General features: G+C 38.0%; 1 protein-coding gene across 10 annotated transcripts in view; it reads right to left on the bottom strand.

Moving 5' to 3' along the window:
- Positions 1–17,285, bottom strand: part of LOC131439027 (RNA-binding protein fusilli) — a 157,190-nt gene that overhangs the window by 27,922 nt on the left and 111,983 nt on the right. For all 10 annotated transcript variants that reach the window (XM_058609513.1, XM_058609511.1, XM_058609512.1 and 7 more), the window contains one exon: positions 726–836. In XM_058609513.1, coding sequence (XP_058465496.1) covers positions 726–836 — 111 coding nt within the window. The remainder of the gene's footprint in view (positions 1–725; positions 837–17,285) is intronic.

Below are 17,285 nucleotides of genomic sequence, written 5' to 3'. Positions count from 1 at the left end.
CAAGTTGAAAAATTTCGAATCTATTGGTACTAAGATTATATAAATCCTTCCACATATCACTGAGCTATGAGATTTTGAAATACGAGAAAGGTAAACAATCGCCATGTGTTTTTCTCTTTGATACTCGTTGATACTAAACATTTCAGAAAAGTTTAATTTTGAACTATTTGAGATCCACTGAAAATTTTATCATAAAATTGTGATCATATTTCCGATGGCATTTAGCAAAAATTATGTCGATACGTTAGATGAAACAAGAGATATTCACTTATCACTCTTTCAAAGGGTAAATTTTGAAAAGGCGCTCCATAGTAAAGTAAGTCGTATTCATGACAAAAACCGAAGTTTGGAAAAATGTTGTTTTCTTTGTCAGATTAGGGTCTTTTTGACCGACGTCTTATGAGTGCGGTTTTCATCTCGTTCGAAAAAAAACGGCAATGAAAAAGAAAATTGAGAACGTCGCAGACCTATCCGTTAAAAATTCCCGGCAGTAGCTCTACATTTCTATTCTAAATATTTTATTGAACTTTTGCAATGCTCCTGTCTGCTATACCATATTTCGTCAAAGAATTACAAACACAATCATGAATGCCTTTGGTTGTCACCTATAATATTGTTCGATTTCCAAGAAACTCACAAAATGTTACTGTTTTTCATCTCCCGTGCTTTGAAATGCTTATCGAAAATTTTCGATGAACATAGAAAATAAGAAATTCGATACTCACTTGGCCACATTAAGCCCCCGGAAGAAGCGGGCGATGTCCTGATCACTGCTCTGCCAGGGCAATCCACGTGCACGAACTATACACGTGCCATCAATTTCGTCATCGATTGAGCTACAAACAAAGAGAGAAGGAAAACATTATCAGCTGTAAATGCTTTTATTTTTTTTGTCATCAAAAAAATGTATCAATTGAGAATGCTGTATTTTTCTGAGGATCGGATCACACGTCACATATTCGCGTTCTTTACTTTCATTTTGAACGAGCGAAATCCTGAACAAAAAGCTGCAGAACCGAGTCATCATAAACATCCGTGATCGAAGCGATCGATAGTCATGAGTGCATTCTGCTTCTGTCGGCGATGCAGATTTATTATGCTATTGTCACGCACATGAACCGATAATACACACGCACACTTTGTTAGTGACCCTAGAAACATTGGCAGCTCGAAAACAGTCAGCATTAGAACATCTTTATTACAATCTGACAGTTTTTTTGTATTTCGCAGTAATAATGCACACTCATATTCCATGTTTAAGACGTGCGTCTGCTACACGATAATCGCCATAATCATAACAATTGACGAATAATGATGACCAAACAAAATAACTTTAGAACTTTTTATGATAACATAACGACTAGCAGAATGGCCTCAAAGTTCGATCACACTAGTAGAATCTATTTTATCGCAACCAAGGATGAATGAGGTAATCGAGAATCGTTCCCATGCCGTTTCAATTACTCAATCACTTGTAACCAAATCTTCCAGCGTAACGAAAGTGGTTCACATCGGTTGACTGCCGAGTGGTGCAGATTTGTGCATTCAAAACAGAGAAAAATTACCGATCGGTAGCACGAAGCATGAAACCGCCGTAATGTGAGTTGACGGTATTTACCGTTAGGGTAACACCCGACAATGTGATCTTCACCACCTATAAGGCCACCACCAATGTTCAAACTGACGGCGAACTCTGCTGTTTGGGTCATAAATAGAGCAATTTATTTTCTCAGAACGTGCTGTTGGGCCGGTTTAGTGACAAATGCGGTAAAGTGTTTGAAAAGTATCGACACATTTTGAGAGATGAGTTTCGAATGAATGACTTTATAGTTTAGATTACGAAGAGAAATACTGATCAGAACTGTTGATCACCAAGAGATTTCATAAGAGCTTGCAAATGATTCAAAGCCTCATAAAATCGGTTCTAAAAAAATTTAGTGGTAAAAAACAACGCGTTTCGGTGGTTATGTCACTTATACTATTTTATCTCCGGAACCATAAATGTCAGCCAATTGGTTTACGAACTTGAGCCACAGTTCAACAGTGACTTGTTAAAATCGGCTCAGCTATCTCGGAGAAAATTGAGCAGTAAAAAACGTGTTTTGTCAATTGCGTTCATTATACCATTATATTTCCGAAACCCGAAGTGACCCCATGAGAGTGTTTTTCGAACTTGATCAATGGTCCAATAGTAGCTTTCAAACGAGCCTAAACATTGTAAAAATCGGTTTACCCATATTCGTGTCCTGTACACTTGAAGGGCTTTTTCTAATTGTTTAAATTTCAAATAGTTTTCGTTTTAGTTATGTTTCACCAATTATCTATTCATCATTTATTTTATTCTTTTGCTCGATCAGTGATGAAGTATTGATTCGAAAAATTTTCTAAAATCAGTTCGATTCAAATCAAAAGCAAGAATATCGTAGACCTTTTCTGAAGCTGGTTGCACCGATTTTAAATACATAACAAACCATGTGACCGTGTACTTGAAGCTTAAATAAACATTCGATAGCAACTCATTTTCTGCGATCGTATGACTTTCTTAGGTCGAATCTCGTCTAAATAAGCAGAAGAATATTGAGTCGATGTTCTTATGTTGAGTATTCGTACCCGAATCCCGACCCATGCCTTGGGTTTAGAAAAAAAATATTTGTCGGGTGCGGATCGATTATATATATATATATATATATATATATATATATATATATATATATATATATATATATATATATATATATATATATATATATATATATATATATATATATATATATAACAACCCATACTGTAGTCTAGTTATAACTAAAATCAACAAAACTCATTCTTAATCCTGTGACTCTTTTCTATCATAAACAGTAACACTCAATCTTTTGAACCTTATCAATCACAAACAGGCATGTAGAGCCTGTTTTAATACTACTCGCATATTACGAGAGAACAGCAAAACACCGCTTAGTCCTTATCACCCGGTTCAACACTTTTGGTACAGTTTTCCGCACTGAGATCAAAACATCGAATCCAATCGTTTTAGTTTCCAATCAGCTCACGAACGGTTGCCACTCACCCATGGCTTGTGTTGCCTGGGCGAGTCACGAATCGACACACAACACACCGAAACGGGCGATGTTTGGTTGCGGGAAATAAGTTTGCTCGCCTGCTTTCCACCACAATACGTGGCACCAAGTCGATCGAAACCAATGTCACCGTCTTCACAAGTAAAACCACGAGATAAGCACTTTTGTAATGCTCTCGATGTTTTGGCGACCGTTCCGCACACCTAAACGACCAACGGTATTTTTTCACTCGATTCACCCAAAACTCACGTTAACTCGGAATGAAGTTACCGGTTTTCCGCTTCACGGAGACACTTTGGGACAATTACTTTCACCGGTAGATCGCGGAATCGATCGACTGAACAATGTTGATGCGACACCGGACAGTTCGAACAGCCGCACAGTGCGAGAACAGCGCCGGCAATGAGCAAACTATTAGAATTGCTCCCATATCAGCCACTAAATGGAAGCGACACCCGATCACTCCGCGCACTACTGTACCTTGGAAGCAATGCAACTTATGGCGCGTTCTCGACAAATGGAACGACCGACCGTTCGGTGGTGATGATATGGTACGAATTGGTACTTGTTGAGCGTGTGGCCAAGATCTTTGGGTTTGCCTAAATTATGAATTATTAAATTACATTCGAGTAGTGATTTTGCTCCTATGCTACAAATTCTTTTTATATTCTTGTGTCACTTTGCAATTCCGTTAGTGTTTTGGAGCATAATTTACATTTGCACATGCATCGCGGGACAGAAAAGTTGGTTAGTTTACGTTCTAGTTATATTCTTAGTTTCTGGGTAGCCGGCTGCCGAGGATTTTTATTAAATTTATTTTTCAATTTTGAGATGGAATATGTTTCTAATTCTTTACACATATTTTAATTTGTGAATACGTAGCAGAAACTTTACATCTGCTTAGCGGTTTATGTTGTACTGTTAGATGGCATAACAGTTCAACATAAACTGTTATGTACTGATGAGTCTAAGACGAATCGTTAACAAAATTGAAAACAATTATGTGCCCTAACAAAAATCTAGGCTAATCCCTAAACGAACATTATTATAATAATACATATTCAATTTACATTACGACTCCATTCAGTTTTTGGGATCATGCACCGGGTCAAATAATTAAGGGAGAGTAATAAAACATCCAATACAGTCGATATGATATAGTACAGTGTAGTGAACAATAAGGTCACTTTGGGATGATCAAGCTCAACCCAAAAAGTAAAAGTCGACCTTCGCTTAAGGAAGGAAGGCTTTCATTCTGAAGAAAGTACGTGAAGTTTAATTAAACAAAGGTAGTAGTGCAATTTACGTTCAATTCTCCTTTGAATGCAAGGCAGTTGAATACCCATTATTTCTATTGATTTTAAATAAGCGTATCAAAACTATATTCGGACGCGGCTGGGTAGCTTAATGCGTAGGGCACGTAGTTTGAACAGAAGGTCAAAATCCGTAAAAGCAATGTAATATCAAGACTTTGAACAACTATATCATAACTATATCAAACATTTCAAAAACTAATAATTTTTACCTAATGACAGCCGATGATGGTAGTCAAACATTATCAACAATCGACACCGAGTGGGGTGCCCACCCAGGAGACCTGATCAGGCTATACCAAACAACGATATTGTCCGTAATGGAATATGGATGCTTCTGCTTCCGATCCGCCGCGAACACCCATTTCATTAAACTGGAAAGAATTCAGTATCGTTGTTTGCGTATTGCCTTAGGTTGCATGCAGTCGACTCATACGATGAGTCTCGAAGTGCTTGCGGGCGTCCTACCGTTGAAAAATCGATTCTGGGATCTCTCATATCGATTGCTAATCCGATGCGATATCTTAAATCCGATGGTGATTGAAAACTTCGAAAGGCTTGTCGAGCTCAATTCTCAGACCCGTTTTATGTCCTTGTATTTTGATTACATGGCTCAGAATATTAATCCTTCTTCGTTTGTTTCCAACCGTGCTCATTTGTTGGATACTTCTGATTCTACTGTGTTTTTCGACACATCCATGAGAGAAGAGATTCGTGGAATTCCGGATCACGTGCGCCCTCAAGTGGCCCCAAATATTTTTTATAATAAATTTAGAACATTCAACTGTGAAAAGATGTTTTACACTGACGGATCAAACATCAACGAGTCCACAGGCTTCGGCATCTTCAATCAGAACATCACCGCTTCGTACAAACTCAGTGATCCGGCTTCAGTTTACGTCGCAGAATTAGCTGCTATTCAGTACACCCTCGAGATCATTGAAACCTTGCCCAAAGACCATTACTTCATTGTCACGGACAGTCTAAGCTCAATAGAAGCTCTCCGAGCAATGAAGCCAGGAAAGTATCCCCCTTATTTCCTGGGGAAAATACGGGAACATTTGAGTACTTTATCTGAACGGTCTTATTTAATATCGTTAGTCTGGGTCCCTTCGCATTGTTCCATTCCGGGCAATGAAAAGGCAGACTCATTGGCTAAAGTGGGCGCATTAGAAGGTGATATTTATGAAAGACCAATCTGCTTCAATGAATTTTTCAGTATCTCTCGTCAGAAAACTCTCGAAAGTTGGCAAACTTCATGGAGCAATGACGAACTGGGACGATGGCTACACTCCATTATCCCTAAGGTATCGACGAAACCTTGGTTCAAGGGGATGAACGTGAGTCGTGATTTCATTCGCGTTATGTCACGACTCATGTCAAATCACTATACATTCAACGCACATCTCCGGCGTATCGGGATCGTGGAGAACGGGCTCTGCACCTGTGGCGACGGTTATCAGGACATCGAGCATGTCGTGTGGTCGTGCGTAGAGTATCGCGACGCCAGGTCGAAGCTACTGGAATCCCTCAGGGCCCGAGGTAGACCGCCTGAGGTTCCGGTTCGGGATGTGTTGGCGAGTCGGGATAGTTCATATATGCTTCTCATATACCAGTTTCTCAAACACATTAATATACAAGTGTAATCTGTTACATCTGGCTTAGAAAGTTCCTCCTATTTATCGACGTTGTTTCAACTGTGGCTAAGAATTATTTCTCAACTGCAGGTTCGACACTAACTTCCGCCGATTATCCCGATTCCTCATCTGTCCACCATCTTCATCGGAACTAACAAGATCTTTTTGCTGTCACTAACCTTCGCTTCCCCCCTCCCCGTCTCTTCACCATCTCGATGTCAACTAATTAGATCTCTGTCGTTTTAGTCATTTCATTCCCATATCCCCTTTTTACTCCGTTTTCCGCAATATTTACTTCGTTATATTTTTTTTTTTCATTTTCTTCTGTAACAACACCATCATCGCCCACGGAAACTTATCAACAGCATGCGGGCCACCCGCCGGGTATTCGTAACCTGGGGGTGTTTCCCGCGGACCCACACGGACCGAAGAATGCGGCCAACATGAATATTCACCAACGCCATATGGAAGACTCTCATGAAATATTCAATTCACCGGCCGATCACCACATGAAGGCTGGATCTGCCAAAGTCAACCACTGCGACCCAAATATGACATTACTTAATGATACAACCCTAGTTTTAAGTTAGTCGTAAATTTTAAATTAGTAAAAGCCCTTGGCATCTTAGAGCTTAAGCAGTGTGCCTTAAACATTATATTCTTGAATAAAAAAAAAAAAAAAACAATCGACACCGAGTGGGGTGCCCACCCAGGAGACCTGATCAGGCTATACCAAACAACGATATTGTCCGTAATGGAATATGGATGCTTCTGCTTCCGATCCGCCGCGAACACCCATTTCATTAAACTGGAAAGAATTCAGTATCGTTGTTTGCGTATTGCCTTAGGTTGCATGCAGTCGACTCATACGATGAGTCTCGAAGTGCTTGCGGGCGTCCTACCGTTGAAAAATCGATTCTGGGATCTCTCATATCGATTGCTAATCCGATGCGATATCTTAAATCCGATGGTGATTGAAAACTTCGAAAGGCTTGTCGAGCTCAATTCTCAGACCCGTTTTATGTCCTTGTATTTTGATTACATGGCTCAGAATATTAATCCTTCTTCGTTTGTTTCCAACCGTGCTCATTTGTTGGATACTTCTGATTCTACTGTGTTTTTCGACACATCCATGAGAGAAGAGATTCGTGGAATTCCGGATCACGTGCGCCCTCAAGTGGCCCCAAATATTTTTTATAATAAATTTAGAACATTCAACTGTGAAAAGATGTTTTACACTGACGGATCAAACATCAACGAGTCCACAGGCTTCGGCATCTTCAATCAGAACATCACCGCTTCGTACAAACTCAGTGATCCGGCTTCAGTTTACGTCGCAGAATTAGCTGCTATTCAGTACACCCTCGAGATCATTGAAACCTTGCCCAAAGACCATTACTTCATTGTCACGGACAGTCTAAGCTCAATAGAAGCTCTCCGGGCAATGAAGCCAGGAAAGTATCCCCCATATTTCCTGGGGAAAATACGGGAACACGAACTTTATCTGAACGGTCTTATTCAATATCGTTAGTCTGGGTCCCTTCACATTGTTCCATTCCGGGAAATGAAAAGGCAGACTCATTGGCTAAAGTGGGCGCATTAGAAGGTGATATTTATGAAAGACCAATCTGCTTCAATGAATTTTTCAGTATTTCTCGTCGAAGAGCACTTGAAAGTTGGCAAACTTCATGGAGTAATGACGAACTGGGACGATGGCTACATTCCATTATCCCTAGGGTATCGACGAAACCTTGGTTCAGGAGGATGAACGTGAGTCGCGATTTCATTCGTGTTATGTCGCGGCTCATGTCAAACCACTACACCTTCAACGCACATCTCCGGCGTGTTGGGCTTGCGGAGAGCGGTCTCTGCACCTGTGGCAACGGTTATCAGGACATCGAGCATGTCGTATGGTCATGTGTGGGGTATTGTGACGCCAGGTCTGTTTTAAAGGACTCCCTCAGGGCCCGAGGTAGACCACCTGATGTTCCGGTTCGAGATGTGTTGGCGAGTCGGGATATTTCATATATGTTACTCATATATAAATTCCTTAAACACATTAATATACAAGTGTAATCTGCGTTAGTTACCCCTGTTCCTCGACTGATGCTAAGAAGAAACTCCACCCACAGGTTCGACACTAACATCCGCCCGAATCTCCCCATCCCTCGTCTGTCCACCATCTTCATTGGAACTAACAAGATCTTTCTGCTGTCACTAAATTTTCTGCTTCCCCCTCCCACGTTTTTTCACCATCTCGATGTTAACTAATTAGATCTTTGTCGTTCTTAGTCATTTTGTTCCCATATCCCCTTTTTACTCTGTTCTCCGTAATATTTACTTCTCTGTTATTTTTTTTCATTTTCCTCCGTAACATCATCATCATTGCCCACGGACGGCCGCTGTAGTCTATGAGATGAATATGGGCCACCCGCCTGGTATTCGTAGCCTGGGGGTGTTCCCCGCGAACCCACACGGACAGAAAAAAGCGGCTAATACCAAGATACTTACCAACGTGTTACATTCAGTACGCCGGCCGGTGCCGATTGCCAGCTGAAGGCGGGATCTGCCAAAGTCATTACATTATCTTAATATACTATCCTAGTTTTAAGTTATTTGTTAATTAAAATTAGAAAAAGCCCTTGGCATCTTAGAGCTTAAGCAGTGTGCCTTAATAAATTATATAATTGAAAAAAAAAAAAAAACAATCGACACCGGAAAAAGTAACTAACAATATATGTAATAATTTTCGGCTTCCGTTTCCAAAATATCACGAAAAACAACAGACAGCTTTAGGAGAGGAGGGGGGGGGGGGTTAGTACCGGGCAGATGAAATGGGTTAGACTCGAGTACCGCGAGGCAGACATCGTATCGGATTTTATTGCGCATCAAGCGCAACGGTTATTGTTATTTCTCAATTTTATGTAATAACAACATTTTGTGCCGCGGCCAGTCAATCAACCACCCGACGGATTCACCTTCGTAGCAGCTTCTGCTCGGTTGTAGCAAAAATGTGTGTAACCCGAGCCACTGCCACGGGTTTGCAAGCATAATGACCCCAAAAGTATACACCGTCATTTGGAGTGAGAATGTACGCAAGTGAACAGATTTTGAAATCTAAATCCGGGGTTGAAAATCTCATTGCGATAGTGGTCTCCCTCGTACCAGAAAAGTGCGGCTAGGGCTTTTATCGTTTAAATATCATTTTCGACTAATTTTATTAAAATGCAACTACTAGATGATACGTCGTATTCGTAATCATTTACATTCTGCTCAAATAAAACACAGTAGTTAGAGAGACAATCGATATCTCTGTTTGTATTTTTTGACTAATTTTAACATAAACATCTAACGTATTTCATATTTTTTCCTGTGGTTTAATTTATTAGGACCAAGATATGGGGTTTGGATCCGAATTCATTAAAAACCGTTGATTTTAGGCCTAGAGCAATGAAAGGTATTTTGGCTATATGCTTTGCTCCGGTGTACATATTTCTGGATGTAATCAAAATGAAGTACTTCGTGTCTCTGAATTGTAATGATTATTCTATTCGTTACCAAAACAGATATGAATATGTAATACGTTTTGATTAGAACCAAAAATTTGAGCGCCGGGCCAGAATTAATTAGAGTTGCCAAAACACCTCCGTTACCATAGTAATTAACAAATGAACGCGGTGGTCGATCAATCATGGACCATGGACAATACTTCAGCTGCCAGATTGGGAATCCTGAGATCAGTCAGATAATTGGAGAAGGAAAGGAAGATTCCTTAGTCATCTTGAGCGTCAAGTCATAAAATACTGTTTAAAACATGCATTCGAGACAGTGCAATAAAACCGCACACAGGTCTATGCACTGTGAATCTCGACGAAATGCATTCAGCCTATCGATGGATGCCGCGTAGCACTGTGCAAATGGTCATAGTCAATATTTGGCACTTCATGTGATGGGACTGATTCAATGCTGAGCTTGTGCAGTGACAGCAAAAATCTCGAAGTGCTGTTTGTTTCCGAACAAAACCCACTCTACCGAAGTAACGTTGCACCTGAACAAAGAATTGTTTGATATTTGTCTTCGGGAATGAAGAATGGCATCTTGTTTAATTACAGATGCATATCGGATTGTAATAAACCCTAATTTGAAAACCAACGAGAGTCTTATCTTAACTTGCGTTTGAATCGTAAAAAGTAAAGAATCGTGAGAAGACGCTACTGATGTCAATCTTAAAAGCCTTTTGATTTTGTCCATCCTTTGCTTTGCAAGCTGAATCCATATCGACCGAAATTGAAAAACAAAAACTAATGTCCGAATGGCACTATCCGAGAAGGCGCTTATCTCTTTCATATTCCGTACTTATAATTGAACAGCCACCGAAGTAAATGTTTATAACTGATAACCGCACGGTGAACGTATGAAGCGGATGCCGACGACGACGACGACTACTACGACAACGACGACGCTAGCCAACTGCAGCAGCAACTTCTCATCAAAGTCTCTATCACCGACGCAGGAGAGACGGACACGGCGCTTGGTTTGCTAAGCCAACCACGCGGCATGATGGCATTCATGGATGATCCATCCAACCACAATCTACTGTCGAATTTCGTTAACTTGAGAAGCACATCAATCCGTATTGAAAAAAAAATTAAAATTTTTAAAAATATACATATATACCTCACATAACAATACAAAGCGGGAAAAATCAGAGAAGCGAAATTGTAGATTGGAGGGTTTTCCTTAGATGTACAAATCAAAAAGGCGAGACTAAAAATATTATCACACAGGTCGTGTACAGTCGAAACATTAGGGTGTCATCTCAAACTATCTAAAACGGCAGTGTTCAAATAATTACTAAAATAAATAATTTCAAATAATTCAGCACCTCATAAAAATGATTCAATGGTCAATGCTTATTTCCAGTTGATGTTTAGAAAGTTCCTTGAAGGTTCTGGTGTTTTTGGATTTTTTTAAGTTTTGCAGCAATAATACTTAACGACGGTTGAAAATAGAGAAATAGTACGATTGATTCGTCGGTTATATCAAGTGGTATTGAGGTCACTTGAAAAATCGAGGATATCGGATAAATACAAAAATAAAGTCATCAACCGAAGTTTTCTGAAAATAATAAAGATAAAATAGAGAGATTTACTTCGAATTCTCAAAAATTCCTAAGGTGTATTAGGCCTGAACTTAATTGAAGCGCTCATCGAAATTCTATTCGTCAGATCTTATTTTTTTATATAAATTATTCATTTTGGCTTATTTGCTTAGGCTTAAGTTGACTGAATTCAAAAAGAAAATATTTTTAGTAGGGGAGACCGGGGTGCATATGACCACAGGGCGAAAATAGTCACTTAATAATTCGAACACTAAATGTAACATTCCATCGGCTAAACCTTCTATACGTGGGCCCGAGCATTATGTTGTTATTGGAATGTAGGTATGACCACTATTTTCGATATCGGAAACCAGGAACCAGGAAAGCCGGAATCGGTTTGTTCACGGAAAGACCGAAATTAGCATTTTGGCGAAAAAATTAGTTGATTTTCTGATTTTAGTTAGTTATTTTTTGAGACAACTAAAAAAATCTTACTTTTGCTAATTTAGATTTTTTGATTCTAATTCTCTTAATAATAATAAAATATTTGTTGAAATGGCTATTTTTTGGTGAATTCACCAATCAAACGTGCTGTCATTTCTTAGCTAAGGCACGCTTCATATCAATTCAACTAATTTTTTAGTTGAATTAGAGAAATAAAACGTTGTTTTCAACCAACATAAATGGTTGAATTGGTTTCTGCAATCTGCAGCTATATGGCGCTCGTTAACACCGTAATGACTACTAGCCACTAGATGGCACACTACTACCGACAAAAATTTCAGTCGCGGTTATCTTTTCTATATTTGCAGGTATAAATACGATGTTGTATTGGAGAAAAGACATAAGCGAAACATAAACTTCTTTTTGAAATTTTTCTTCTAAATCGCTGTTTTCTTCATTCGACTTCGCGAAATCGACTCTCTCACTGAAAACTTTGAGCACTCGGAAAACAAAAACCGATTACAAGTAGCACACCGGACGGCGTAGCCCGGAATGAGAAGATACAAAAAACATCATTTGACGTGTACAATTAGAGTGCAACATTCGAAACTCACTTCACTGTTTCGCGTAAAAACATTATTACCCACAATCGCTTCAACTGCGCACAAATTCTGAATAAATACACTTTCCACTAACAGTTTACGTCATTTTTACATATCGGTTTAGAAATTTATATAGGGATATATCGTAACACATGCGAAAAACATCTAAACAATTTGCGAGCAGTTTCAACAAGACTGTCCCTTTTAGCTTTTTAATTGATTGTTTTGCTTTGACACTTCTCATGAGTTTTTAGCTAATAAACTTGTTAATAAAACCAATTTCATTTTTGTTTTCTTTGTCCTGTCCTTCAGTAATGACGGTGATAGATAAATAGAATCAAAGTTTCTGATTTTAATAACGAAATTAGTTGTCAATGAGAATTTCGTGTTGGATTGAAATATTGCTGGTTTGTGTCCAGAATATTCGCCAACTAAACACATTCTCTAATAATAAGAGTTTTTTCAGCACAGTAAATTCTAAATTTTAACTAATTTTATAGTTATTTTGGAAATTTTGTTGTTAAAATCAACTAATTCAAAAACAGTAATACGAATTAGGCGCAGAGCTAATTTCGGTCGTTCCGTGTTTGGTTATCTATTGACGATGGCAAATGATTGGAGTAGTTTCGAGGTCAGTTTAGATTTATTTTAAGTTTTTTGTTTCGCCGCTTTTATGGACGGTATCAAATTTTTAACACTTTCTACCCTATAATTCCGAAACTGGAAGTTGGATCTGGATCTCAGAGAAAAGTGAGTGCAAAAGAATGTTATATACATACACACACGCCGGGTTGGCGATTCAATGCATAGGGCGCTGGTTTTACAAGCCAGTTGTCGTATGTTCGAACACCGACTAGGAAGGATTCTTAGTGTCAGTAGAATAGCCATCAGTACGCTATGAATTGGCTGCGAAGTCTGTGAAACAGAAAGGTCAAATCCCACAAAAAGTAATGTAATGCCAAGACTTTGCTTTTATACGCACACATACACATACACTCATACACACATTTGGAAACACATTGAGAAAGGTAAAAATGTTCCAGTATAGCTTCGGAACAACCCACAGGATTAGCATATTCTGAAACTCGACTTGATCCGTACCCGATACAAAATAGAAATTTGGACCCGAACCCAAAAAAAAATCTCAAGATCGATCCCGACCCGTATCCGATTGATCCCCGAAACAGAAAAACTCAACTAAAATTTGATCAAATCGACAATATTTCGTATTGTGGAGCTCGTTGTCGAAAGCTTTTTTGCTATCGACTTTAAATTCTTGAATACGCTCCTTTTTTATTGAAAGGTAGCTATCGAAGGCGATATTGAAAAAAAGTCATAATGTGGAAAATTGAAAATAGTGAAAAAAATTATTGATTCAACAATTTTGGGTCATTTGTGTTCCATTTAATGTTGGTATGATAGAAACTGAGAATTTAATGTAGACATAATTCTATTGAATCTGATTTACCTTTGATGTTTTTGTGATTTTTCGTGGTATGTTTGATTAATATTAATTCAATCATCTTGAAATGAAATCTGAATTTTGAAGAATTGAGATAAGAAGTTATTTACACATTAGAGATTAATTGATCAATTTTGATCAAAATTGATCATATTTGTCAGCTTGCACAGATCGTATCATCCAAATAAAATTTATATGTGTACAAACAATATCAAATGATATATGAAATTTTCAAATATACTGTTTTTTCATATTTGTAAAGTTTTTCAGCACTCAAGATTATGTTTCAAACAATGAAAATTTTCAGTGCCAATTTTAGCATGCAAGAAAATGTTATGGTGATCATTTTCAAATGATTTTATCCGTCGCGTACATTATGAAATGTTACTTGAAGGACCGTACAGATGCTCAAACCTAACCAAATATACGATATTATGATGAAAAAAGTTTTTTACCGCTTTTTGGGTTTATTCCTCTACCATTCAAAATAATCTCAACCGTACCGGAATAAATTCCGGATCTCGATATTGGTCAACATATCATCTAATAAAATCAAAAATGATAATATGATATAAAAGAAAATAAATTACCAAAAATTTTAAATTAACAATTCACGGACCTAAATGACATAGGACCCAATGTGACAGATCCAAAAGTTCTACAAAATAATTAAAATTATAAGAGTTTCTCATATCAGTCTGTGTAAAATTGTATCGTCGTCCTAATAAAGGTTCAAATAATGAAACTTAGATGGCGCGTCATGTAAAATTAGTTTTGCGCTAGATTGCCAGTAATCGTTTTAACTAAAGTAAATTGAATATTTGAATGGTTTGCTCCTGGCATACTGCAATAAAAGCTGCAGAGCCCCCCGGTGAACGAACAAAATGGTTAAAGCTGGGGTAAAATAAATGATATATAAAAAGCTGCAGAAGCCTTTAATTAAAATTACACATATGAACGACGTAAATTGTATTCGACTTGCCACAATACATGAAAAGCACAGAGATTTTTGTTTATTATTCGAAAGTTGATCTATAAATTGAGTATAAGCACGCGCTTAACAAATAAATAAATTGTGTATAAGCACTCGCCTAAAAATAGACTCGTGATCAATGTGTATGTTTCTATTGAATTTGTTTCCATGGATATTGTAAAGTGAATGCCGTAGTGACCAAGTACAGTGAAGCATGCTTGGCTTCGTCCAGCCAATTAGACTTTCTTTTCATGTATTTTCATATCCAGGGTAGTATTATTGGTAAAACAGTTTCCCCGATTAGGAGTTAGCTACGGGTTCGAGTCCCGTCGCTGCGGTAACATTTTCGAAATTTTCATTACATAATCGCATTCACATGTCAATATTCCAATCTGTTTTCTCCGTTAAATACTGATCATATTTACGTTCCCCTAGTTATTTGGAGAATTGTGCCTTGCCGAGGCTTCCCATCATTTTCCTAATGGGAAGGGAAGGATCGAAGGAACATGGAAGGGAAATGTGAAGTGGGTAAGGTGGAAAACAATAAATCTGAACGATCTGTAGGTGCAAAAATACACATTTAATAAAACCTTCAACCCCTGAGAGGATTACGAGATTTTACAAAAGCGACACTATTCTGCTTTCCTGGAAGAATGCAGAACGATTCGCAATATGTATGAACAGATGGTAAAATTCGTCCTCAACAACATGCAGGAATGTGTCTTCTTCATATTAGCCAATTAAAGATACTCATGGTTTAGGACCATACAATGTTAGTGCCTGTGTTACTAGCGAACAGAACGCGTAAGCCCATTGCACTCAGTCACTGAAAATATTCCGTATTTCTATGTGTCGGTTTGGCACGATACGCTTTGTGCGATGATTCGTTAAATTTGCGCTGCTTAGTTTAGCACTCAATTTGACCTTATTTCTCGTTCATACCAAACATTTTAGAAAATTTCAATTTTGAGTTATTCGGGGTTCTCTCATACTACCGAAAATTTTATAATAAATTGTTGAACATATTTCCGATGGTACGGAGAAAAAAAATATAGCGTCATATACAGCAAGAGATATTTACGATTAAGTTCTGCCCATTCTTGTACAGAGTTAATTTTGAAAAGGCGCCCAAAGTAAAGTAAGAAGAATTCACATAAAAAAATCTGTTTTAATCAACCTAGTGGTGTAATGATGCATTTCTCATATTAATCATATTCTCATATATGATACTGTGATATTCTATTCAAAATGTTTCTCTTCGATTCTTGAAAGTAACCGTGGGATTTTTTGAAAAATTTACTAGTATAACCTTACCATAGTGGTTCGTATGGCCATCAACTTGCATAACGTACAAACTTTACCAGTTTTTATTCAAATTTTGAAAACTTTAAACGATTTTGACATCGTACAGTAAACTACACTCAAATAAAAATTCACGTTCGGTTTACTTGAAAAATCACGTAGAATGATTCCAAATGTCAAATTAAATATTTTACGTGACGAAAATGAATGTTATACGAACATCCCCTAAAATGAATAGAGTCATCACATAAGGTTCATGTGAATTGACCAAACATCAAACAATCTACGTGAATTTTCGGTGTGAAAAACTCGTTTTTGAAATTGGCGAACAGTGGCTTTCAAAGTGTAACTAGTGTAAATATTTGCGAGAAGTGTTATTTAATTACAATTTTTTACTACATCAACCAGGCCGGTCGATGTAGTAAAAAATTGTAAAAAATTTTCATTCGATTTTCATTTCGAATGGACCCAGTGCCTGCGTGAGTCCGGAAGTGTGCCCGCTTCTGCCGAATGCTTCAAACAGGCCAGTGGTCCACCGAAAAACGGGTTCAAAATCGGTATGAAGCTAGAGACACTGGACCCATGTAATGCGACCTCAACCTGCATCGGTTGTGTTGAGGAAGTTCTCGGATCTCGACTTCGGCTTCGGTTGGATGGCAGTGACAACAAAAACGATTTCTGGCGGCTTGTCGATTTGAGCTCCCACGACGTTAGCAGTTGCTTTTTATTTTCAGCCATTGTAATTCCATGCTAATTTTCTGAAATAAATGTTTCATTTTTCATAGTATTTTTCATTTCATAGATTTATATAAAAATCTGAAATATCTTCCTTTTGACTTCAAGCAATATAAAACATATTAATTCTCTGGTATCCAAATTTGATATGAACTGATAGGTAAATGTGATATGAACAGTATATTACATTTTACCTATGAAACACGTAACTGCATTAACCGCTTTTAAATACCAGTCCATTAAAACCTACGTGAAAAGTAGGGTGGAAAATATTCACATAACTTTTCACGTAACTATAACATGATTATTATTTTGAGTGTACGGTGTAAATATTCAACACACTTTACCCTATAACTCCGGAACCGGAATGAAATTCAGGAATTCCGTACGGGATCACAAGACCTTTCATTCTAATCGTTGTCGATCGGGTTTGTCAAAATCGGTTCAGCCATCTCCGAGCAAACCTAGTGAGATGATTTGACACACCCATACATACATATACATTGCTCAGCTCTACGAACTGAGTCGAATGCTATATGACACTTGGCCCTTCGGGGAAATTTTTACTAGTCGATTTTTCAAGTGATACATAACTTTTCTATATGAGAAAGGGAAAACACGTTTTTTTGAGAAACGTGCCCT

This window comes from Malaya genurostris, chromosome 3, assembly GCF_030247185.1.
Source record: "Malaya genurostris strain Urasoe2022 chromosome 3, Malgen_1.1, whole genome shotgun sequence".
In the NCBI taxonomy this organism is placed as follows: domain Eukaryota; kingdom Metazoa; phylum Arthropoda; class Insecta; order Diptera; family Culicidae; genus Malaya; species Malaya genurostris.
This window is presented reverse-complemented; position numbering and strand designations above follow the sequence as displayed.